The sequence below is a fragment of the Hordeum vulgare genome, chromosome 2H (genome assembly GCF_904849725.1).
Source record: "Hordeum vulgare subsp. vulgare chromosome 2H, MorexV3_pseudomolecules_assembly, whole genome shotgun sequence".
NCBI lineage: Eukaryota > Viridiplantae > Streptophyta > Magnoliopsida > Poales > Poaceae > Hordeum > Hordeum vulgare.
In genome coordinates, this window is record NC_058519.1 from 52,574,381 (window position 1) to 52,599,845 (window position 25,465).

General features: G+C 43.5%; 1 protein-coding gene across 1 annotated transcript; it reads left to right on the forward strand.

Moving 5' to 3' along the window:
* Positions 1-1,719: 1,719 nt before the first annotated feature.
* On the forward strand, positions 1,720-2,472 carry LOC123429525. Its single transcript, XM_045113551.1, has one exon. The coding sequence runs from the start codon at positions 1,819-1,821 to the stop codon at positions 2,287-2,289; it is 471 nt and encodes a 156-aa protein (XP_044969486.1). The 5' UTR covers positions 1,720-1,818; the 3' UTR covers positions 2,290-2,472.
* The last annotated feature ends 22,993 nt before the right edge of the window (positions 2,473-25,465 follow it).

Below are 25,465 nucleotides of genomic sequence, written 5' to 3' on the forward strand. Positions count from 1 at the left end.
GGAAATTATATGAAGAATATAAGAAGTTACATTGTTGTATTCTCTTACTTATTAGCATTCATTAGCTATGTATCATTTTCTTCCTTATTTGTACAAGGTGAAGATTAAATAATCAATATCAATATTTATCGTTGTTGTATTTCCCTACTTATCATCATCCATTAATTACGGTTTTTTCTTATTTGTCTAAGGTGAAGATTATATGATCAATATCAATAAGTACCATTTTTGTATTTGCCTACTCATCAGCATTCAATTTACATATTGTTTTCCTTCTTATTCATACGAGGTGAATATCTATAACTACAATTGTTATTTGCTTACTCACCCTCATCCATTAACTACATATTATTTTCTTCCGTATCTTTTTTTGTAGCAAAAGAAGTGTTTCTCCTCCGATTTCTATTGGAGAAGCCAGAGTTTTGACTACAAGAACATTATCGAACTACCAAACTACTCCTTACGTTTTTAAATATAATTTCTTTAAAGTTTTATTAGTGGACTACATACAGATATATATAGACATATTTTAGAGCATAAATTCATCTATTTTGTTTCGTATGTAGAATCTTAGTGAAATCTTTTAAAACACTTATATTTAGAAACAGAGGGAGTAGCAACTGCCAGAAAAGTAAAAACAGAATCTAAGCATGCATCCTATTGTTAACGGATCCCCAAATATGTCATCAGGCGACATCCCCACTAAAACATCTCTCCCCCAAGCACATGCGTCAGGCAGTATTTTCTCCCATATCTGTGTCAGGTGAAGATTACATATTCAATATCAACAATTACCACTGTCATTTGCTTACTTACTATTACCTCCGTCCAGATTTACTAGTCTCCCTCGTATTCGGTGTCACGTTTTCATCATGATTTTAACTAGCAAAATACAAATAATATATAAAAATGTAATATCATGGAAAAGTACATTCAAATACAAACCAAACAACATATTTTTTTTTTAACATGCATTAACATATTGCTAGTCAAATGTATGGTTAAAACTTAACATGAAATAAAAGAGACTAATAAACCAGGATGAAGGTAATAATTACTATCACCCATTAATCACGTATTCTCTTCTTCCGTATTTTCATAGGTGAAGATCATTGTTACTCCCTCCGTTCCTAAATATAAATTTTTTTTAGAGATTTTATTAAAGAACTATATACGTACCAAAATGAAGGAATCTACGCTCTAAAATATGTCTATATACATCTTTATGTAATCTTCTAATGAAATTTCTAAAAAGATTTATATTTAAGAACGGAGGGAGTATTAGTTACCATTGCTATTTACTTACTTTCCATTATCCATTAATTACGTACTATTTTACTCCATATTTGTACTAGGTGAATAGTATTATATGATCAACATTCTTAATCATAATTTTATTAATTTTTGAGAAATGTCCCCATATAAAAAATGATAAAAATGCAGGAAAATGATAAACAAAACTGCCTCCATCATTCTAAAAAAGAATACAATAGAAATGATGCAAAGGCTGACCAATTACACATTATCCTGAGCTCACTCCAACTGTCCAACATAACCAGAGGGTTTCAGTAGACCAACTAAAATCCAATAGCTTATCGGCGTCGGCATCGTCATCGTGTTAGTACAGTTTTTGCGTGTGGCGGAGCAGTGAGATGCTCCAGCACTCGTGGCATCGACCGCACTCCATTTACGCTTTTAAAAACTAAAACCGTGGGTGCGCGCTATAAATACCAATGGTCTCCGTCCACCTCGCCGCCGGAGACAACCACCAAACCCACGCATCCCCTCCCCTCCTCTTTCCACAGCAGCGCGGCGCCGATGGCCACGGCGCACTACTACCCGCCGCCGCCGCCGCCCATCGCCCACGCGCTTCCAAGGCCGCACGCCGCCGACAACGCCGTCGCCCTCCTCCCAGACGACGACGGCAGCAGCGACAGCGAGAGCGTGGCGGAGTCGTCGTGCCCGCGCCAGCCGACGGCGAGCGGGGACGAGGAAGAGGATGACGACGGGTGCAGCGGCAGCTGCGTCGAGGCAGACGGGTACTGGGGCTACTACCAGCAGCAGCAGTATCCGCTGGAAGCCGACGACGAGGAGGAGGTCAGCACGGCGAGCGTCTGGTGGAAGAAGAAACGAGCGGCGGCGGCGGCCGGTAGGGCCTGCGGCGTGTTCCCCTCGGCGGTGGGTCGTGAGGGGGAGGAGAAGAAGGCGGAGGACCCGAAGCGGGCGGCGGCGCGGCAGGAGGAGGACCGCAAGTTCTGGGCGGACTGCCTGGCCACAGGGTACCCATGAACGAAGCCCGGGAGAGAAGCCATGGGTCGACATGCAAAGGCCATGGCAAAAAGCCATGACCACCTGCTAACCGAAACCGGAGCTCAACCCAAGCGTATGCCCACCTCCGTTGGTTCTGTTTTTTTCCCTCCCTTTCTTTTCTTTGTATATACATATATATTCAACAATTGTTTTCGCGAGATTCATTGACTCCCCAGTCCCCACCAAACCTCCGGGTGGTGTATTTTGACCCCCGTAAAGTATATTTTTTTTTTATTGTTGTTGCTGTTGCGGGTAAAGGAATAATTTATGTGAAAACTAGTAAGTAGAAAACACTTGTCGTACTACATTTGTTTCTTGTTCTAGATGGAGGGTGGTCAATTAAAGCAGCTAGCGGGTGGGATGCCAAAGGCAGTGGCATTGTCGAGAGAGGTGGCAGGCAGGCAAGGAGATCTCTGATCTCTCCTCTCCTCTCCTCTCCTCTCCTCTCCCCCGCTTTAAATTCGCACCCTCCCATCCTCGTCAAACTCCCGATCGATCGATCCACCGACGGAGCATCGCATTCCGCCGTCCGTGCGTCCGTCCGTCCTAGGCTTGTGTAGCCGTGCAGTAGGTCCTGTCCATCGGTGGCGCGCGCGCCAACGAACGAACGACCGACGGCGAACATGCATATGGTCCAAGCTCGGCCGCGTAACCATGTGTGTTTATGATGGGTTTGGTGCGTAAAGCGACCGGAGTTATACTTAATTAATGAAAGAAAAGGAGGCAAAGCCATGGCCGAGCCGCTGTTGCTTGTCCATGTGAAAGAGCCTTTTCATCATGTTATTGAGAAACTGGCGGCTCTTGCTCACCTTCTTTCTTTCCGAGCTGGTAGTAGTAGTGGTACTGTGAGTGGCTGGCTTTAGAGTTTATAGGAAGGACGGCAGCACGTGTGGCACGCGCCTGACCATGTTTTTCAGGATGCGTAATGTCCTGACCCACAAAATAATTGTTAAAAGATAAATCGGAATGAAAAATACTGCTAGAGTAGACCTCGCATACGCGTTTGGGGTGTAAATTTTTTTAGGACGCGGTAAAAGTTCGCCTTCAACCTTCAGATTCACGGAGTGGAAGGCCGACCCAAGCTCGTCCCTTATCCGCAACGAGATTTGACGCGAGGGAAATTTCCGCGCCATCCCACCCGCTCCCCCTCCTCAGCAGCCGTTGCCCCGCCCACCGCATGCTCCGGAACTTCTTCCCCGCCATTCTTTGCCGCTATGGAAGCCTTCGAGCCGACGGATCTCGTCATCGGGGAGGTCGCGCACGCGCAATCCCGTCCGACGGATCTCGTCACCGGTGAGGTCGCGCACGCGCAATCCCGTCATGGATGAAGATGATGAAGAAGATGATGGCCCAAGAAACTTGAACAATCCTGATGGTGACAAAAAAACAAAGGAGAAGATCAAAAGGGAACGCGAAACATCGACCTTGCGGGACAAGATAGATTCCATGCTGCAATCAAATGAGGTATTGCTAGCGAAGTCTTTGGATGCAAAGATAGAGATGGCCGAGAAGAAGTCACGAGAGAAGCACGAGAGATGTAAATTGCTGAAGGAAGTTGAGAAGAGAAAAGCATGTGCCGCTGAGAACAAAAACATGGCCAACCTTCTTCCGAAGAGAATAGCATCATGACTTTGAACCGCAATGATATGGACAACATCAACAAAGAATGTCATGATATGACAAGGAGAGAAATCTTAAAGAGGAGGATGCCTGCGTGTTATGGTGGCGATGGTTTATCCTCTGGAATGGGAACCGACGATTTCGTTGCCGGAGTAGGGACAAGTGCCGTAGTAGGAACAACTGAAGGCGATGGATTCGGGGTATCAATGGATTCGGGGGCGGCGATGAACTCGATGTTGCAGACTAAAGAACAACCAGGATGCATGAAGTCCTTTTGCGTTTGTCTTTCAAACTATGCTCTCATTTGTGCGTGAACTGTGCTTTATTGTTCAAATTCGAGCTCATTTACCGGAATCGCTTTCAAATTCCAACTATGTTTTATTGCGTGATTTTTCGGTTTGCGGGTCGTCGCGGTGGCGTCCAAACAGATCCCTCATTGAAGACCCGTATAATAGCATCTTTTACGAATATGCTTTTATACGGGTTTATTTTAAATACATCTGTTCGCACCCGCACCGGTCCGTAAAACACGTTTTTCGCGAACTATAAACGGTTTTTACGGATCGACATTATAAGCGCGGGTGTTGTCATAGGCATGGACATGAAATTTTCAGAACACGGTCCCACGTGCACCTGACTTAGAATTCCAGGGTACTAGTATGAAACTTGATCGACCAACCTACCTGCGTGTTAAGTCTCGATTTTTTTTTACATCCATGATGTTTTAAGGACAAAAAGTCAAAATGGAAAATAAAAAAGCATTGTTTGAATGAATAGTCAGATCTTGATTGTATTTTCTTTACTTAGAATATCAGGGTGTCATTCATTCAGGGAACTTCACACGTGATTCGAATGGTCAACCAAGTTCGGTACTCCAAGATTTCAGGGTTTTTTTAGGAAAAAAATCTAGCATTTTTTATGTTACTACTTCTTTCCTTCAAAATTATTTATCGTATAAATATATAAAAATGAATGTATCTATAACTAAAATAGATTATATATATTTATAACAACTATTTTCGAACGAAGGAAGTATTTAGGTGGCGTGCAAGAAACCATGTTTCCTCCGACAATACTCATCGATTTAGAGCAGACACATGCATACATCGTCTTTACATTTTTCTGTCAAAGAAGGGCGTCATGTTCAAACTTCGTGATAACTACCTAAGCTGCCCTTGTAATCTGGTGAATCAAACATGAGAGCGGTAGACGCCAACCGGCTATAGGGAGCAAAGATCAACCGTCTCTCCAACCGTACAACTATCACGTGTGACCGTGGGATTGGATCAATGCATCGTATGCTAAGCACGGTCACATCCCCTGTTGCAGCATCAACCATCTTTGTAGTGTTCCATCTCCGCTCGCCGAGCCATTACGACCACTCAACAATATCGTGTGTCTCCCTCCCCTCGCCGCCGCCCCGACGTGCTCGCGGGCAAAGCCTGGTCAGCTTGGGCGGCGGCGGGGCCTCCTCCTTCCCTCGCCTGATGTTGTATGGCGCGGGCCGTTTGGGGCCGGTGACGGCGCGACGCCGGCTCATGGCGCGGCGGTGGCAGTTGGCGGCGGAGGCGCGGGCTGCATGCGGCGGCGTATAGTGGCTGATGCGGTTTGGGGCCGTGCCCTGCTCTCGGTGGCGACGGTCTGGGTTTGGCCCAGATCTGACACGACTTGGTGCGTGGGGGCTTCGGCCCTTATGGTGTCGGGGCTTGGGCTCGCCGCAGGGGCTGGCTGGCTCCGGTGGCTGGTAACGGTGGACGGCCCCTGCTACGGCGCTCCCTGGTGGTGGCGGGCCTGCCGCCCCCGGCCAGATCCGGCCCTGGGGGGCTGTCTGGAGATGGCAGGTGCCGCGGCCTCGACTCGCTGGCTCTTCTGGCCGGCGACGAGGTTTGTGGTGGCTTCTGCATGGTCATGTCGTGATGGCTTCGTGGGAGGCGTGCGGGCTAGCAGAGGTGCTCCGAGTGGGGTTGTGGTGTTGGGCGGTGCTCCGGGCGAAAGCTTGCCGGGGCAATGCTTGCCGGTCGAGGGTGTTGGTGTATGTGGATGTCGTTTCACCTTATTGGAGGCACCGTCGAGGAGTTATCTCCCTGCACACCCTCGGATCTAGTTCTTTTGGTGAAAACCTAGACCCGGTTGGGTCGGACGACGGCGTCGGCATCGTCACTTCCTCCTTGGGGACGACGTCTTGAAGAGATTTGGATCTTGTTTGCACGCTTCATGGGCTACACGCTCGCGACATTGCGGTCGGCTGGTGCCTGTTCGGCAATGTGGATGCTTTGTGTGGCTTCTGGTGTGGCAACGGTGGCCGCTTCAAGAGGAGTAGGTTTTGTTGTTGTGTCCTGATAGTCGGTCTCATCCGGCGTGTTCGAGGGGTCGCCGTGCCTCTCTTTTCTTCTGAAGTCAGAGCTATTTGAGGAGGAGCCTTGCGGCGACGATGACGTGAGATGGGTGGTCGGTTGTGGCGCTGGCTCGGTGCAGGTCCAATGCCTCTTTATCCTACAATGCTCGTCGACAGAGTCAGAGCTGCTTGGTCGCCGACGCGTGGTGGTGGACTGTTTGGCGTTGACCGAAGCAGGCCTCTGCGCTCGTCTGTGGTGGAGGCTACATCGATGGTCGTCGATGGTGAAGTCGGAGTCGCCTCGCGGAGGTGTGATGACGATGACACCGGATTGCAACCTCGATGGCGCTCTTCTCCTTGGCGGCGTGTGTCCGTTCTTGTGTAGGTTGCCAGATCGCCATGTGTACCTTGTTTTAGCGGGCTTATTGTTACGGTTTTAGCCCGGTTTTCCGTTTATTAACCGGGAAACTCTCTTCGACATTTTTTAAAGAATCGGGCCCTAAGGAACCGCATCTCAAAAAAAGAAACAATATCGTGCGTCATGCCTCACAACGTCACTGGACGCTTACACCAACCCCTTGTGCTTGTGGCACCGTGCCATCACATGCACATCCTAGTGCCTACCTCGCAACACGCCGATAAGATGAACATCCTTGCAACATTGGGTTGCAACAACGTCGGCTGTTGTGACCAGCCCCTTGCAGCACTGGTCGTGCCTTGCTGCAACAACAGTTGCTACGACTACCGCTTGGAGCGCCCACACACTCTATGGTTGCAGCACCATTCACCGTGGCTTGCAGCGGCGGCGAGGTTTGAAGCACCAATGCGCTCGCGCGAAAGAGAGAGAGAGAGGGAGGGGGAGAGGGAGGGAGGGAGGGAGAGAGAGCGGGATGGGAAGGGGGAGAGAGGGAGAGAGAGAGGGAGGGGAAGGGGGAGGGAGAGAGGGAGAGAGAGGCATCTTGCAGCATTTGACCGTCGCCTTGTAGCAACGACGGTTGTTCCCATCACCCCTTGTAGCACCGGCCATCGATTGTAGCATGAAAGGACGTGGATGTCGCCTAGAGGGGGGTGAATAGACGCTTTAAAATAATTACGGTTTAGGCTTGAACAAATGCGGAATAAAACTAACGTTTAATTTGTCAAGCACAAAACCTACAACAACTAGGCTCACCTATGTGCACCAACAACTTATGCTAAGCAAGATAAACAACTAAGTGATAGCAAGATATATGACAATAAACAATATGGCTATCACAAAGTAAAGTGCATAAGTAAAGGGTCCGGGTAAGAGATAACCGAGGCACGCGGAGACGATGATGTATCCCGAAGTTCACACCATTGCAGATGCTAATCTCCGTTGGAGCGATGTGGAGGCATAATGCTCCCCAAGATGCCACTAAGGCCACCGTAATCTCCTCTCGTCCTCGCACAATGCAAGATGTCATGATTCCACTAAGGGACCCTTGAGGGCGGTCACCGAACCCGTACAAATGGCAACCCTTGGGGGCGGTTACCGGTACCCGTACAAATTGCTCGGGGCAATCTCCACAACCTAATTAGAGATCCCGACGCTTGCCCGGAGCTTTACATCACAATGATTGAGATCCAAGACACCACCAAGCTTCTAGGACGCCAAAGCATCCACGAAGAACAATCTCTAGGGTACTAAGTACCAAAAGGTAATATGGCTTCTCAAACTTCACTTCCACGTATCACCGTGGAGAACTCAAACCGATGGAACTCATGCAATGGCAAGAACACACAAAGTGGTCAAGTCCCTCACACTCAAATCCCTCCACAACAACAAAAGCTATGGAGAAATATGAGAGGAAGAACAAGGAGCTCACTAAGAACTCCAAGATCAAGATCCAAGTGGTTCTCCTCACATAAAGGAGAAAGTGATTGATGGAGATGTGGAGCTAGATCTCCTCTCTCTTTTCCCTCAAGAACAAGAAAAAATCATTGGAGGGATTGAGAGTTAGCAAGCTCTAAGAAGGTCAACAATGGGGGTAGAACATGAGCTCAACGGATAGATGAGTCCAAGGGGGAAGAAGACCCCCTTTATATAGTGGGGGAAGAAATCACACAGTTACCCCCACTTACAGCCCGAGCACAACAGTACTAATGTTAGCCCTGGCGGTACTATCGCCAGCCCTCGCGGTACTACCGCTAGACCCTGGCGGTACTACCTCTAGCCCTGGCGGTACTACCTCTCGAGAAAGTCTTCGCAAAAAGTCCGACGAAGAACAACCGCTCAGAGAGAGGTACTACCGTCCCGAAGCGGTACTACCACCCACCCGGAGCAGTACTACCGCTAGGGAGCGGTAGTAAGAAATTACTACCGCTCCGGGGGCGGTACTACCGCTACACGAGCGGTACTACCGCTGGCACCAGGAGCGGTACTACCGATGGATACTGAATCTGCTCTAACTTTCACATACGGACTCCAATTTCAACGAAACCAAGTTTGTTGGAAAGCTAACGACATGGGCTAACACAATCTTGATATAAATATAAATAATAAGCAAGTGAGAAAAGTCTCATAAGAAAATGATGAGAATCTTTCTTAGAATAAGACCGGTAAAAACTCCCAACATCGAAAACATCATAGAAGATGCATATGGACTCTGTTTTCAATGAACTCGAGCTTGTCATGAAGATGACCATAAGCTCTAAAACTCACAAATAGAAACACCATACAAAAACCAAGAAGTATGATGCAAGGATGCAAATGGTTTGAGCTCTCAACGAACGATACGATCAAGCTACTCACTTGAGAGCCCCCCTTGATAGTACATCAATCTATTGTAAAACAGAAAACCTATCAAGGGCAAACCTATACCTTGCACCTCGTCCTCTTGAGCTAGATGATGATGATCTTGGCTTCCTCAAGATGGACCACCTTTCTTGATTGCGTTGGCTTGATGAAGACTAGTTGATTTCTCCCCCGTACTCACTATGGGTGAGCCACTCTTCAGCATATCTTCACAAGTCCATTGCCACCACAATGGACGACAAGCTTCAAGCATGATATCTTTGTGCTGATCCACTTGAACTTGCACACCGCAATCTTGATGACGATCACCACTTGACGTCATCCTTCATGGGTTGTATGAGATCTTCCTCTAGACGCAAGCCCATGGAGACACACCTAACCCCACATAGAACTCACACGAAGACCATGGGTTAGTACACAAACACGTAATGGACAATGCTTACCATACCATGGGATCACTTGATCCCTCTCGATACATCTTGTATGCTTTGTGTGTTGATCATCTTGATTTACTCTTTGTCCGAGATCTTGATCAACCTTGTGTCTCTATGACCATTCTTTGGATAATACCTTGAATACCATCTTGGTCATCATATAAACTCCTTGAACCCAACAGATGGACTTCAAGAAGTGCCTATGGACAAATCCTATAAATATAACTTAAGGCAACCATTAGTCCATAGGAATTCTCATCAATTACCAAAACCATATATGGAGATATATGCTCTAAGAATCTCCCCCATTTTGGTAATTGATGACAACCACTTCAAGAGAGTTTATACAAGGAAATAAGCATAACCAAGCGCACACATACAAAGCAATAATGCATGCGTGCAAGATGTAAATGCTTACGCAATAAAAGCAAAACTGTCTAAACATATCCAAAGTAAACTCTCTAAACTTCTCCCCCATTGGCATCGATTGCCAAAATGGACGAAAAGTTTAGAAAGACAATATAGTAGGTGGTCCTCCAAAACGTGTGTACTTCTCAGCAAATGAGTGCAAAGAAATACACAAATACAATGATAAGTAGTTGGAGGAAAACAAACTATATTGAGGACCCAAAGATTGCAAATAAAAGGATCGTATGCCACAAAGACATACAAAAATAGAGGCAAGCAATCAAAAGATACCAGATGGAACAAACAATCATACTGTCCTTCGAACCACATGAATAAAAGATATTATGATAAAGGCAACAAAGTGTTTTATCAAAACTAGAGAAGCTCCCCATGATTTGTGCACTCATAAGAGATTTTTGTATTTGATACAAGTGCACAAAAATAGGATCGTTGCTCCCCCAAAATTAATAAAAACACACAACGAGTGTAAGAAGATAGATGAGACAATAAGCATATCACTTGCACAAAACAAATGGTTGAGCAACATGTAAAAGATGAAACTTAAGAATAGCCTCAACCATAATAATGTGTGTGAGTCATGGCAAAGCACTTGAAAAGACTAAGATAAGGATGAGCATTACTCATCAACATAGTCTTGATGAAATGAGACACAAAGTGCAAGACATATCATTCCCACACACACATACTAGAAAATGGGTTCACAAGCTTACTAATAAACAAAATAAGAACCAACGCTTGTGACAACCCATGGTGAAGATAGGAAATAAGAACCTTGTCAAGAGGAGGGATACCAATCGAAATGGCAAAACCCTCATCAAGACAAGCATGAGGAAAAATAATCTTCACGGCCAAAGAGTGCATCAAGATGTAGGAAAATAAGATACACACTCAAGACAAATCCTTTCACGAAGCCACCAAAAACTGAAAAAGGAAATGCAATGTGGACGTGAAAGAAAAGAGGATATCAATTAGAGATGTACTTCTCTCATGTGTAAAAGATTCTAAGTAGAAGACAATCATGATGATATATATCCACCAAAAAGGATGTACACACGAAATGGTTACAAGAAGGAACAAACAAGATATCCAAAAGGAAGTCATAAATATATCAATAAGATCTCTGCTTGGAAGCATATCACAAGGCCTAATATTTTCTTATTGTACAATATGAACTTCCAACATATGAACATCAAAGACATCCCAACTAGCAATAAGACATCATCGTTCGGATGCTTTGAGAAAGGAAACACGTACTACAAGAACGAATCAAGAGATTCATGCCATGATGCAACCTGGAAAATAAAAGACAGGTTTGGACCTTTGCAAGAAATGAATGCATGAAGTAGATACTTGTTACCGAGACAACATTGCATTGATGTAGTAGATAGTTGTTCGTTGATCATCCTAACTTGGCTCCAATAATCACATGGTCTCAACACCTTCCTTATAGGTGAGCCGAGCATCCAATGCATCTCCAATTGTTCCTAGAACAACAAAACAAGCAAAATGGTGCCCAAGCTCATTGGGACCAAAGAGTTAGAAAACCAACAATACATAGGACAAACTCCACATACATATGTGCACATAGATATGAATTTGAATTTCATGCACACTTTAGCCAATTTATGACAAGGTGGAGTTTCCCCTATATATTGGGTCAAAGAAAGAAAGCAAGCAAAAGAAGCTATATATAGTAAATATGCATGCTCAAGGCTTTCAAAAATCAACTCAACACAAAGTTGATAATACACCAAAAGACAAGGTATCAAGTGATAATAAGATACCAAACGAAAAACTATCACTTGAAGGATATCAATGAAAAGATACCTCAAGGAATGAGATATCCATTGACACATGCCAAATAAAAGGAAACAATACACCAATTGAAGGAAAACAAACACGAGGCATCTAGTTTCCAAAAGAGAGCTAGGTTCCAACAAACCAAGCCCTCGACAAATTTTCATGATGGCACAAAGCATCATAAAGAGCAAGACTTCCCTCCCTTAAACATACACTTGATGGGAATCACAAAATTTTATGATGGGCGAATAAAGAGAGTGTTCTAAAGAAAATAGGATAGCTCCCCCAAGGGATGTTCATTATATAGAATTTGCATTTAAATACAAAATGCACAAGATGGGATCATCACTTTCTATATATCTATAAAAACACTAGACATGTTAAAATAGATCCACAAGAGGCAAGGAAGACAAACGAAACACAAAACCCAATGTAAAGACGATTAGCAATTCCTACCACATGATGGGAATACCAATTGTCAAGGACAAGAAGTGTTTTGGAAATAATACTCATTGGTAGATTGCAAATATATCCAACATCATCTTTACCCATAAAACGCAAGCAAATGACACTTGTAGAGCTAACATGCCACCCAGGAACAAGATAATTCACAATATCAACACTAAGTGGCAATACCTCAAATGTACACATTTCCTAGGCTTGTAATATGCACATAGCATATTACTCCCCCATAATGTGATAACCCAACAATATTAACAAGTGGCAAATTAAAACCAACAAGAGATAATTAATGGACCATATAGAATTTGAATTTCTCATGAGGAAGACATACCACATATAAACTAGATAATCTTGAAATATCAATACTAAGTGGTATTCCTCATGTATACACATTTATAGTATTGTGAGGTGTGCAAAGCACATCACTCCCCCACAATGGGATAATCCACTAATCTCTCACAAGAGCCAACAAAGATACAAACAAGATGCAAAAAGGCTCAATACAAGACTCACATGTACATGATGTGCAAACCAACATACACATACTTGATTACTCAAGATAAGCAAGTTGGAAGCACAACATATACAAACACATGCAAGGTACAAAACCACAACATGCAAAGGGGCAAGTAACTAACAATGTAAACAATTTAAGTACAAGTTATCGTAAGGAGGCACATTGGATATAAGATAGAAACTCGATAATCCAAATGACTTGGCTTGAGATAATATGAATGATGAAGACCCCTTAATTCTTCATTATGTATCAAGGTCTCCAATGTCCTCCACATTCACCTATTGATCAAGTTTGAGCTTGTTGGTCCCCAACCACGTTGGGTCCTAAGAGGTTAGTTGATACGTCTCCATCGTATCTACTTTTCCAAACTCTTTTGCCCTTGTTTTGGACTCTAATTTGCATGATTTGAATGGAACTAACCTGGACTGACGCTGTTTTCAGTAGAATTGCCTTGGTGTTATTTTTGTGCAGAAATCAAAGTTCTCCAAACGTCCTGAAAATTTACGGAGATCATTTTTAGAAAATATGAAAAATATCTGCGCCAAGTTCCACCTGAGGGGGTGGGCCAGTGGGCCACAAGCCCTGGCTCCGCCACCCCCTGGTGGCGGTGGGCAGGCTTGTGGGCCCACACAGCTCTGCCGCCCCCAGTCTCAGGTCTATAAGTTCACTTTCGTCCCAGAAAAAATAAAAAGAGAAGTTTTCATCGCGTTTGCGATACGGAGGCGCCGCCACAACCTGTTCTTCATCTGGAGGGCAGATCTGGAGTCCGTCTTGGGCTCCAGAGAGGGGAAATCGTCGCCATCATCATCATCAACCTTCTTCCCTCTCCAATTCCATGAAGCTCTTCGTCGTTCATGAGTAATCTATTCGTAGGCTCGTTGGGCGGTGATGAGTAGGATGAGATCTATCATGTAATCGAGTTAGTTTTGATGGGGATTGATCCCTAGTATCCACTATGTTCTGAGATTGATGTTGCTGCTACTTTGCCATGCTTAATGCTTGTCACTAGGGCCAGAGTGCCATGATTTCAGATATGAAATTATTATGTTGCCACCAATATATGTGTGTTTTAGATCCGATCTTGCAAGTTGTAGTTACCTACTATGTGTTATGATCCGGCAACCCCGGAGTGACAATAACCGGAACCACTCCCGGTGATGACCATAGTTTGAGGAGTTCTTGTGTTCACCAAGTGCTAATGCTTTGGTCCGGTTCTTTATTAAAAGGATAACCTTAATATCCCGTAGTTTCCTTTTGGACCCCGATGCCATGGGAGGGATGGACAATAGATGTCATGCAAGTTCTTTTCCCTAAGCACGTATGACGACACACAGAATGCATGCCTACATCACATTGACGAACGGGAGCTAGCCACATATCTCTCCGTGTTATAACTGTTGAATGAATATCATCCAAACAAATCACAGACCCATTGGCTACGAGTTTGTCCTACTGCTGCTGTTACTTGTCTTGCTCTGCTGCTGTTACTACTGTTGCTACTGCTGTTACTTGTCTTGCTCTGCTGCTACTGTTGCTACTTGCTACTGCTGTCACTACTGCTGTTCCTTGCCACTGTGTTACTTGTTACACTGCTACTATCTGCTACAATCTTGATTCGCTTGTCGTTGACGGGAACTGACAATTTCCGTCAACGAGGCAACTTGGCGCCATTGATACAGTCGTTAGAAATAGTCTGTCGTGTCAACAGATCGTTTCTGACACCGTTGTTATCATACTACTTTGCTACCGATACTTTGCTTGCAGATACTAATCTTTTAGGTGTGGTTGAATCTGACATATTCAGCTACTAATACTTGAGAGTATCCTCTCACCTCCTGTTTGGCGATCAACAAATTTGGGTCGAATACTCTACCCTCGAAAACTGCTACGATCCCACGCGCTGGTGGGCCGTCAACAACATTCTTCTAGTTTCGATTGCCGGAGAGTGCTAGCAGCATTCTTTTGGTGTCGTTGCAAGGGAAGGTCTGCTGTTACAGAGTCAGAATTTTTCTGGCGCCGTTGCCGGGGAGGTATTGCTATATTCTCTGAGTCACTTGGGATTTATATATGCTGATCACTATGAAGAATCTGAAGGATCCGAAGACCAAAGTCTTGCCCTCAACTTCGAGGGGAGGTAAGGAATTGCCATCTAGCTCTGCACTTGATTCACCTTCAGTTATGAGTAAGTTTGCGACACCACCTCATGCTAGAAATCTTGATATGTCGCATGTGCTTGATGATGCTTATGATGCTACTGCTAGAGATGCTATGCTTGATACTATGCCTGATAGTGCTTTGCCTGATACTGCTAGAGATGCTATGCTTGATACTGCTTTGTCTGATGATGCTAGAGATGCTATTTTGCCTGATGATGCTATGCTTGATACTGCTAGAGATACTACTTTGCCTGATGTTCCACTAGGGGTGTTCCTTGATGCTCATATTTCTAGAGTTACTGCCAATGCTCGTGATGCTTCTCATACTGCCGATACTATTGAGATAGAACTTGCTTTTGCTCCTGCTAGATCTAGCTCTCCTAGATATGAATTGCATGATATACCTGAGGGTTACGTTATGGAGGGAGAGATAGCTGAGGATTTTCTTGCATGTAAGGATGCCTATGACGCTGAGAAATTACTTGTCAAGTGGAAGGAAAAATATTTGAAACCTAGGATGAAATATGACCCGAAGTTTGCCACTTCACCTATCTTTATCACCGATAAGGATTATGAATTCTGTGTCGATCCTGAGATAATCTCTCTAGTCGAATCTGATCCTTTTCACGGTTATGAGTCTGAGATGGTCGTAGCCCATCTTGCCAAACTACACGATATAGCCACCCTTTTCACTAATGAGGAGAAGATCCGCCACTACTATATCCTTAAGTTGTTTCCTTTCTCTCTAAAGGATGATGCTAAAGCCTGGTTCACCTCTCTTGCTCCTGGATGTGTGAGTAGTCCCGAGGATATGGTCTATTATTTCTATGAGAAATATTTCCCTGCCCATAAGAAGCAAGCTGCCTTGCAGGAAATATACAACTTTGCTCAACTCCAAGAAGAGAGTCTTCCACAAGCTTGGGGAGGCTCGTCCAGCTACAAAATGCTTTGCCTGATCACCCTCTTAAGAAGAACGAGATACTTGATATCCTCTATAACGGACTTATCGATGCCTCTAGAGACCACCTAGATAGTTGTGCCAGTTGTGTTTTTAGGGAACGAACTGTAGAACAAGCTGAGAGCCTACTGAATGACATCTTGATCAACGATAATGCTTGGACTATTCCCGAACCACCTCCTAAGCCAACTCCGAAGAAAAGAGGTATTCTATTCCTCAGTCCCGAAGATATGCAAGAAGCCAAGAAATCTATGCAACAGAAAGGCATTAGATCTGAAGATGTCAAAAATCTACTACCTATCGAAGAGATCCATGGTCTCGATAACCCGATACAGGTAGTAGAAGTGAATTCTCTGTGTAGGTTTGATGAGAGTGATATTCCTTTTGATAAACTTGCTAGCCTATGCTTTGATGAATTTGACAACTTTGTTGCCAACCAACAGAGTTTCAATGATTATGTTAGCAGACATTTGGAACAAAGTACTCGTATGCTTAGCCATTTAAGTGCTTGTGTAGACAGAAATGTCAATGATCTGAAGCTTCTGAGTAAACATGCCTCTATGATTACTACTCAGGTAGAACAAGTACTTAAAGCTCAGAATGACTTGCTCAATGAATTAAATGACAACTCTGTCAGAGTCATTACTAGAGGAGGCAAAATGACTCAGGAACCTTTGTATCCTGAAGGTCACCCTAAGAGAATTGATCAAGATTCTCAAGGAATCAATGCTGATACACCCAGTCATCCTAAGGAGAAGAAGAAGGATGATAGAAACCTACACGCCAGTTCACCAAATACTGTCACACCTGAAGAACCTAATGATATTTCTGCGTCTGATGCAGAAACACAATCTGGTGATGAACATGAACCTGGTGACAATATGGACAGTGATGTTCATAATAATGCTCAACCTAGCAGTGATGAGGATATGGAGATTGAACCTACGGTTAATCCTGATAACCCACAACCTAAGAAATACGATAAAAATGACTTCACTTCTAGGAAGCATGGTAAAGAAAGGGAACCATGGGTTCAGAGATCTATGCCCTTTCCTCCTAAGCCATCCAAGAAAAAAGATGATGAAGATTTTGAGCGCTTCGTTGAGATGATAAGACCCATCTTTCTGCAGATGCGGTTAACTGATATGCTCAAGATGTCTCCGTATGCCAAGTACATGAAAGATATCATGACTAATAAACGGAAGATACCAGATCTTGAGATCTCCACCATGCTTGCTAATTACACTTTCAAAGGTGGAACTCCTAAGAAACTTGGTGATCCCGGAGTGCCCACTATACCTTGCTCCATTAAAGGAAACTATGTAAGAACTGCCTTATGTGACCTTGGAGCCGGTGTTAGTGTTATGCCGCTCTCTCTTTATCGTAGACTTGACTTGGATAAGTTGACACCCACTGAAATTTCTCTGCAAATGGCCAACAAATCAACTGCTTTCCCTATCGGCATTTGTGAGGATGTGCCTGTTGTGGTTGCTAACACCACTATCTTAACAGACTTTGTTATCTTGGATATTCCCGAGGACGATGCCATGGCTGTCATCCTCGGAAGACCCTTTTTAAACACTGCAGGGGCTGTTATAGATTGCAACAAAGGCAATGTCACTTTCCATGTCAACGGTAATGAGCACACAGTGCACTTTCCGAAGAAACGATATCAAGTACATTGCATCAATGCTATCGAAAAGACTTCATCGATTCTTATTGGGAGCTTTGAATGCCCTATTCCTCGTGTCAAGATGAAGTATGATTTGCTTGTTGGGGAGATACATATCCCCATTGAGGTGACTTAGTGGCTTTGCGAAAATTCTCCGTTCTTTCTTGCGATTCGAGAAGGTTTTGTCATGAGGACTTGATCAACCCCATTGACGGATTTCTTTCGATGACAATGAAATGGATGAATCAAAGAGTCATATACCTCTGTTTTGAGCTTTCATTTTCTGTTGCTTAGAAGAAAAATGATGGAATTAGTTTAGTTTTTCCTGTTTTCTGTTTTAGCATCCCAGAGAAAAATACCTCGAAAATAAAAGTTCTCTGATGGTCCTGAAAATTTAGTACGATTTTTTCTGGAATTTTTGAAAATTACTGGGCCTGAGAGCTGGCATGGGGGCCAGACCAGTGGGCCACAAGCCCTACCACCGCCACCCACCTGGTGGCGGAGTGCAAGCTTGTGGGCCCACAGGGACTCCCTCCACTCATTCCAGCTCCCAGCCTCTTCTTCCACCTCCAGAAAAAATTGTTTCGCAGCTCAAACCCGTGTTCTTACTCATTTGGTGTGATTTTCGATCTCCTTGCTGAAAGCACCATTCTCCGGACCATTTTGGGGAAATTACTCCTTGGTAAGTGACTGCTCCATTGGTCAAATTAGTTTTTGCTCTAGTGCTTTATCCTTCGCGAATTCTTGCTACCTTGGTGACCCTGTTCTTGAGCTAGAAATGTTGATTTTAGCTTGGCCCAACCACAGGCGTCCATGCCCGAGCCGCCAGTCGAGTACCAGACGCTAGTTTATCAGTGGGAGCCAGATGAGCTCACACAGCAGTGGCATTCACAGTCTGCTCCGGAATATCCTGGAGCTGGTGATTTCCCATCATGGGAGTAGACCAAGCTAGGACAAAAGCCTAAGCTTGGGGGAGTACGTGTTCTCACCAACTTTACATTCATGCTCATGCTTTCGCTTTGTTAGCCGGTGTTTACACTTTGCCACTGTATTATCCATGCTAGTTTATTTTTGTTTTCTTGTTTTTTTGTTTTGTGTCCTTTTGAGAAAACCCAAAAAGATTTTTCTTTCTTCTTTTGCTTGTTGGGAGCTTTCCCGTGTAAATAGTTTTCTTTTTCTTTGGGTCAAGGTAGAAGATATTGGTTACAATGTTTAGTGGTTCTTGCATGCTTGCCTGTTTAGCTTTCAAAGAGCCATATTACTTTGTCTTCTCCTTTGTGTTTGCCTGCAGATTCAGCTTAGTCCAATGCATGAGCACTCTTATTATTGTTCACATCGCTCGATCGTGCAAGTGAAAGGCAATAATGATGATATATGATGAAGTGACTGAGACTAGAAAAGCTGGTATGAACTCTATCTATTTTGTTTTTGTAAATATGACTAGCTTGTCGACCCAGATTTAGCTTTGTTGTGAGAGAACCATGTTTGCAATGACAACTTAGAGATCATAGTTTCTAATTCCATGCTTATTTAGCTAGGAGTTTATGATGGTTTGTCTTGAATGCCAACATAGATTTTGAAATGACTATGATGTAGTATGATAGGATGGTATTCTCCTTTGAATGTTTCAAGTGGCTTGACTTGGCGCATGTTCATGCATGTAGTTGAAACAAAATCAACATAGCCTCTATGATGTTCGTGTTCATGGTGATTTATATCTTGTTCATGCTTGCATTCAATGTTAGTCAAACTCATTGCATCTTGATGACTATTGTCGCTCTCTAGTTGGTCGCTTCCCAGTCTTTTGCTAGCCTTTACTTGTACTAAGCGGAATACTGCTTGTGCATCCACTTCTATAAAACCAAAAGTTTTTCCATGAGAGTCCACCATACCTATCTATTTGCGGTATCTACCTGCCGTTCCAAGTAAATTTGCACGTGCCACTCTCTAAACCTTCAAGAAATAATCTGTTTTGCATGCCCGAACCGCTCATGTGGTGACAGGGGGTTATTAGTATCTTCCATGCTAGGAGTGTTATCCTCGACATGTGTTTATTCACTATCATTCACGAGAAAGGGGCCGGTAATTGGAATGCCCAGTTCCACGCTTAAATCGAAAACATAACTGTAAAACAAGACTCCCCCTGGATTGATGTTAGTATGGACGGTACCCGAGGATTCGGCTAGCCGTGGAGTGTGATTCATTGGTGGTGGGAGAGTTAAAACTTTACTTTTCTGTTTGGGAACCGCCTATAGCATGAGTAGCATGGAAGATATTGAGAACTCTTGGTCATTGCATTGGCAATGAAAGCATGCCACCCAAAATTATTATCTCTGTTTTCAAAGCTTGAGCTCTGGCATCTCTGGAAATCAATGCTTCCCTCTGCAAAGGGTCTGTCTATTTATTTTCCTGTTGAGTCATCCTCCTCTTATATAAGCACCAATTAGAGAGCACCTCTGTCATTTTTATGCTTTGCTTTTGATTGATATTGAGTATGACTATGACTGGATCTTCGTTGCTATGAATTACAATGTTTAGTGAGCCCTTGATCTTTGAAAGTGCTCTGCATTTATGTTTTGCAGTCTCAGAAAGAGCTAGCGAGATACCACCTATTCATATTGCTTCATGCTTGTTTTGATTTAAGTATTGGTATTTGAAACTCATTATTATTTTCTCGTTAGCTGATTATGCCATTGATATTAGTTTACCGTGAGACCTTTGTGTCATTTGCTTATGTGGTTAACTTGTGATCTTGTTGAAATTCTGGTTATGAGTTAGACATAGTTGCAACAACAAGATCAAACAGAGTTTGTCAAAGTTTGTCTTTCTCTCTCAGTTTGTCAACTGAGTTGCTTGAGGACAAGCAAGGTTTTAAGCTTGGGGGAGTTGATACGTCTCCATCGTATCTACTTTTCCAAACTCTTTTGCCCTTATTTTGGACTCTAATTTGCATGATTTGAATGGAACTAACCTCGACTGACGCTGTTTTCAGCAGAATTGCCTTGGTGTTATTTTTGTGCAGAAATCAAAGTTCTCCAAACGTCCTGAAAATTTACGGAGATCATTTTTGGAAAATATGAAAAATATTTGTGCCAAGTTCCACCTGAGGGGATGGGCCAGTGGGCCACAAGCCCTGGCTCCGCCACCCCTGGTGGCGGTGGACAGGCTTGTGGGGCCCACAGAGCTCTGCCGCCCCCAATCTCAGGTCTATAAGTTCACTTTCGTCCCAGAAAAAATAAAAAGAGAAGTTTTCACAGCGTTTGCGATACGGAGGCGCCGCCAGAACCTGTTCTTCATCTGGAGGGCAGATCTGGAGTCCGTCTTGGGCTCCGGAGAGGGGAAATCGTCGCCATCCTCATCATCAACCTTCTTCCCTCTCCAATTCCATGAAGCTCTTCGTCGTTCGCGAGTAATCTATTTGTAGGCTTGCTGGGCGGTGATGAGTAGGATGAGATCTATCATGTAATCGAGTTAGTTTTGATGGGGATTGATCCCTAGTATCCACTATGTTTTGAGATTGATGTTGCTACTACTTTGCCATGCTTAATGCTTGTCACTAGGGCCCGAGTGCCATGATTTCCGATCTGAAATTATTATGTTGCCACCAATATATGTGTGTCTTAGATCCGATCTTGCAAGTTGTAGTTACCTACTATGTGTTATGATCCGGCAACCCCGGAGTGACAATAACCGGAACCACTCCCGGTGATGACCATAGTTTGCGGAGTTCATGTGTTCACCAAGTGCTAATGTGTTGGTCCGGTTCTTTATTAAAAGGAGAACCTTAATATCCCGTAGTTTCCTTTTGGACCCCGCTGCCACGGGAGATATGGACAATAGATGTATGCAAGTTCTTTTCCCTAAGCACGTATGACGACACACGGAATGCATGCCTACATCACATTGACGAACGGGAGCTAGCCACAGATCTCTCCGTGTTATAACTGTTGCATGATGAATATCATCCAAACAAATCACCGACCCATTGCCTACGAGTTTGTCCTACTGCTGCTGTTACTTGTCTTGCTCTACTGCTGTTACTACTGTTGCTACTGCTGTTACTTGTCTTGCTCTGCTGCTACTGTTGCTACTTGCTACTGCTGTCACTACTACTGTTCCTTGCCACTGTTGTTACTTGTTACACTATTGCTACCTGCTACAATCTTGATTCGCTTGTCGTTCACGAGAACTGACAATTTTTGTCAACGAGGCAACTTGGCGCCATTGATACAATCGTTAGAAATAGTCTGTCGTGTCAACAGATCGTTTCTGACACCGTTGTTATCATACTATTTTGCTACCGATACTTTGCTTGCAGATACTAATCTTTCAGGTGTGGTTGAATCTGACATATTCAGCTGCTAATACTTGAGAGTATCCTCTCACCTCCTGTTTGGCGATCAACGAATTTGGGTCGAATACTCTACCCTCGAAAACTGCTACGATCCCACGCGCTGGTGGGCCGTCAACAACATTCTTCTAGTTTCGATTGCCGGAGAGTGCTAGCAGCATTCTTCTGGTGCCGTTGCAAGGGAATGTCTGCTGTTATGGAGTCATTAGTCACAATAGGCTTGGCAACCCAAATGGTACTTTTCTTGACACCACTTTGAGTACCAACAAACTTGGCAAACACATTGCCAACCTTATCCTTCCCAAGAGAGTAGATATCATCAATAATGATTGGGTTGGATAAATTACCTCTCGTGCAATAAGAAGCGAAGTGACCCTTCTCACGACATAAGTAGCAACATCTACCCTTTAATCTCTTCCGTATTGATTTCTCAACATGAGGAGTGTTGGCTTGGGTCTTCTTGGGAAGATGCCTTTCTTCATCTTGTAGTTGAGTATGTGATTGAACTTGTGACCGCTTCCCTTGTTGCTTGTGCCTTTGGGACTTCTTCTTTAGTGGGCAAGATCTAACATGGTGCCCTTCAATTTTGCACTTGAAGCAAATAATTTTGGCCGAATTCTTGACTTGTTCTGGGCCCTTCTTCTTTAAGTGTTTGGAGTTCTTCTTCTTGTTGGAGTTGAATCCAAGTCCATCTTTGTCATTAGGGGATTTTTGCCCACACAAGACATTGTTGAGTGTGGACATCCCTTCCTGACTCTTTTCCAAGTCTTTCTTCAAAGAAGTGACTTGGGCCTTGAGCTCTTCGATTTCCTCTACATGGTTAGTATCAACACAAGTACTAGAGGAAGTATAAGCTTCATTGTTAGAGCAACAAGGCAAGGAAAGTAATTCATCACAAGAGGTAGCAACATTATGAGTAGAAGAATTACGAGGACTAGCACATGGCAATATAGCATTTTGACTAGAAGTAGTGCCATTGTCCACATGAGGCTCACTTGATGTTACCTTGGTAGTAATAGCCTCACGAGCTAATTTTAGCGCATTATGGGATGCTAGAAGATCATCATGAGAGCTTGTGAGCATTACATGACTTTCTTCCAATTTCCCATAATTGCTTGATAGCAACTCAAGTTGAGCCCTTAGCTCAACATTCTCCTTTAAAATGGATGCTTCACAAGAAGTAGAGTTAGTAGCACAAGCATCATCATTAGCAATAAGGGGAGAAGGCACCTTGGCAAGCTCTTTAGCATATGAAGCTTCAAGTCGAGCATGAGACTCGGTGAGTTCGATGAGCAAACTCTTAATAGCCCTTGAGCCATTTTCGAGGTGCTCATAGTCCTCAAGGAGTTTAGCATGTGCAACTTCAAGCTTATAATTTTTAGTTCTAAAATAATTAGCCACCTCGAGAGCTCTATCACGGGATTCCTTTAATCTAGATAATTCTAGAGCAAAGGTTTCCTCAAGATATTCCTTGGTGGTTTGTTCATTTTCAAGAGCTTGAGATAGCTCTGCGATCTCATTAGCGTAATCACGCTCATGACCTTCCATTGTCTCAATGGTGGCCTCATGCTCCTTAAGATGAGCTTCCAACTCCTCAATGTATTTCTTGCCCTCAGTGGCAATAGACATGATTTTCAAGAAGTTGGAACAAGCAAGTTTATTCTTATAAAGAGATTTAAAAATCATTTCACCCTTAATTTTTAAGGATGCAACACTATCACTCTCTTCATCATTATCCTCATCCCCATTATCATCAACATCATCATCATGAGATATATTGGGATTCAAAGTAGGAGATACCTTTGAAGCCTTAGCCATAAGGCAAAAGTGAGTAACAATAGATGATGATGTAGGATCCCTTGAAGCATCATTCAAGGCCACATCTTGTTCCATGGAGTGATGAATTTCCTCTACATTGTTAGCACAACAACACGAGGAAATATATACATTTTTATCATGGCAACAAGATATAGGAAGAATATCATCATGAGATTTAGTCAAGCAGTTTTTACATGATATGCAAGGACTATCAACACAAGCATGTAAAACATTTAGAGTGCTCGAAGTGTTAACGCCCAAAGATGAAGCATTGCAATAATATACTGATGAAGCATCATCAACAATAAGCCCACTATCATCATTGCAATGATATCCACTACTCGCCATATCATTACCTTGTGGAAATCCACATGTAGGTGAAGTAGATGAAGTTGAGAAGACCACACAACCGGAGGTGGAGGGAGAACAATCATTCCCACAAATCTTGGACATACCATATTTATCTTGAAGCTTTGTCCACAACTCGTGAGCATCCCGGAATGGCATGAGTTGAAATATAACTACATTGCTCAAAGCATCAAAAAGCACATTAGAAGCTTGAGCATTGAGATAAGAGTTTTTCTCATCCTCTAAAGATATATTTTGAGAATCCTTTGCAGGAGAAAAACCCATATCTACAATTCGCTCTAAATTTGGGTCCAAGACCCGAAAGTGATTAAGCATACGAATTAACCAAACATCAAAATTTGTGCCATCGAAACTAAGAGTGCCAGAGAATCCTAAACCCCTAGTCGAAATCCTTACTCTCTAGGTGGTTAAACCTAATAAAGAGAGACCTAGCTCTGATACCAATTGAAAGGACGTGGATGTCGCCTAGAGGGGGGGGGGGTGAATAGGCGCTTTAAAATAACTACAGTTTAGGCTTGAACAAATGCGGAATAAAACTAATGCTTAATTTGTCAAGCACAAAACCTACAATAACTAGGCTCACCTATGTGCACCAACAACTTATGCTAAGAAAGATAAACAACTAAGTGATAGCAAGATATATGACAATAAACAATATGGCTATCACAAAGTAAAGTGCATAAGTAAAGGGTTCGGGTAAGAGATAACCGAGGCACGCGGAGACGATGATGTATCCCGAAGTTCACACCCTTGCGGATGCTAATCTCCGTTGGAGCGGTGTGGAGGCACAATGCTGTTGGAAATATGCCCTAGAGGCAATAATAAAATGGTTATTATTGTTCGAATTATGCCCTAGAGGCAATAATACATGTATAGTTATTATTATAATTCCTGTATCAAGATAATAGTTTATTATCCATGCTATAATTGTATTGAATGAAGACTCATTTACATGTGTGGATACATAGACAAAACACCGTCCCTAGCATGCCTCTAGTTGGCTAGCCAGTTGATCGATGATAGTCAGTGTCTTCTGATTATGAACAAGGTGTGGTTGCTTGATAACTGGATCACGTCATTGGGAGAATCACGTGATGGACTAGACCCAAACTAATAGACGTAGCATGTTGATCGTGTCATTTTGTTGCTACTGTTTTCTGCGTGTCAAGTATTTATTCCTATGACCATGAGATCATATAACTCACTGACACCGGAGGAATGCCTTGTGTGTATCAAACGTCGCAACGTAACTGGGTGACTATAAAGATGCTCTACAGGTATCTCCGAAGGTGTTAGTTGAGTTAGTATGGATCAAGACTGGGATTTGTCACTCCGTATGACGGAGAGGTATCTCGGGGCCCACTCGGTAATACAACATCACACACAAGCCTTGCAAGCAATGTAACTTAGTGTAAGTTGCGGGATCTTGTATTACAGAACGAGTAAAGAGACTTGCCG

Bases quoted from the DNA above. Each gene is read 5' to 3' on its own strand.
- LOC123429525 (XM_045113551.1), top strand. From the start codon at position 1,819: ATGGCCACGGCGCACTACTACCCGCCGCCGCCGCCGCCCATCGCCCAC.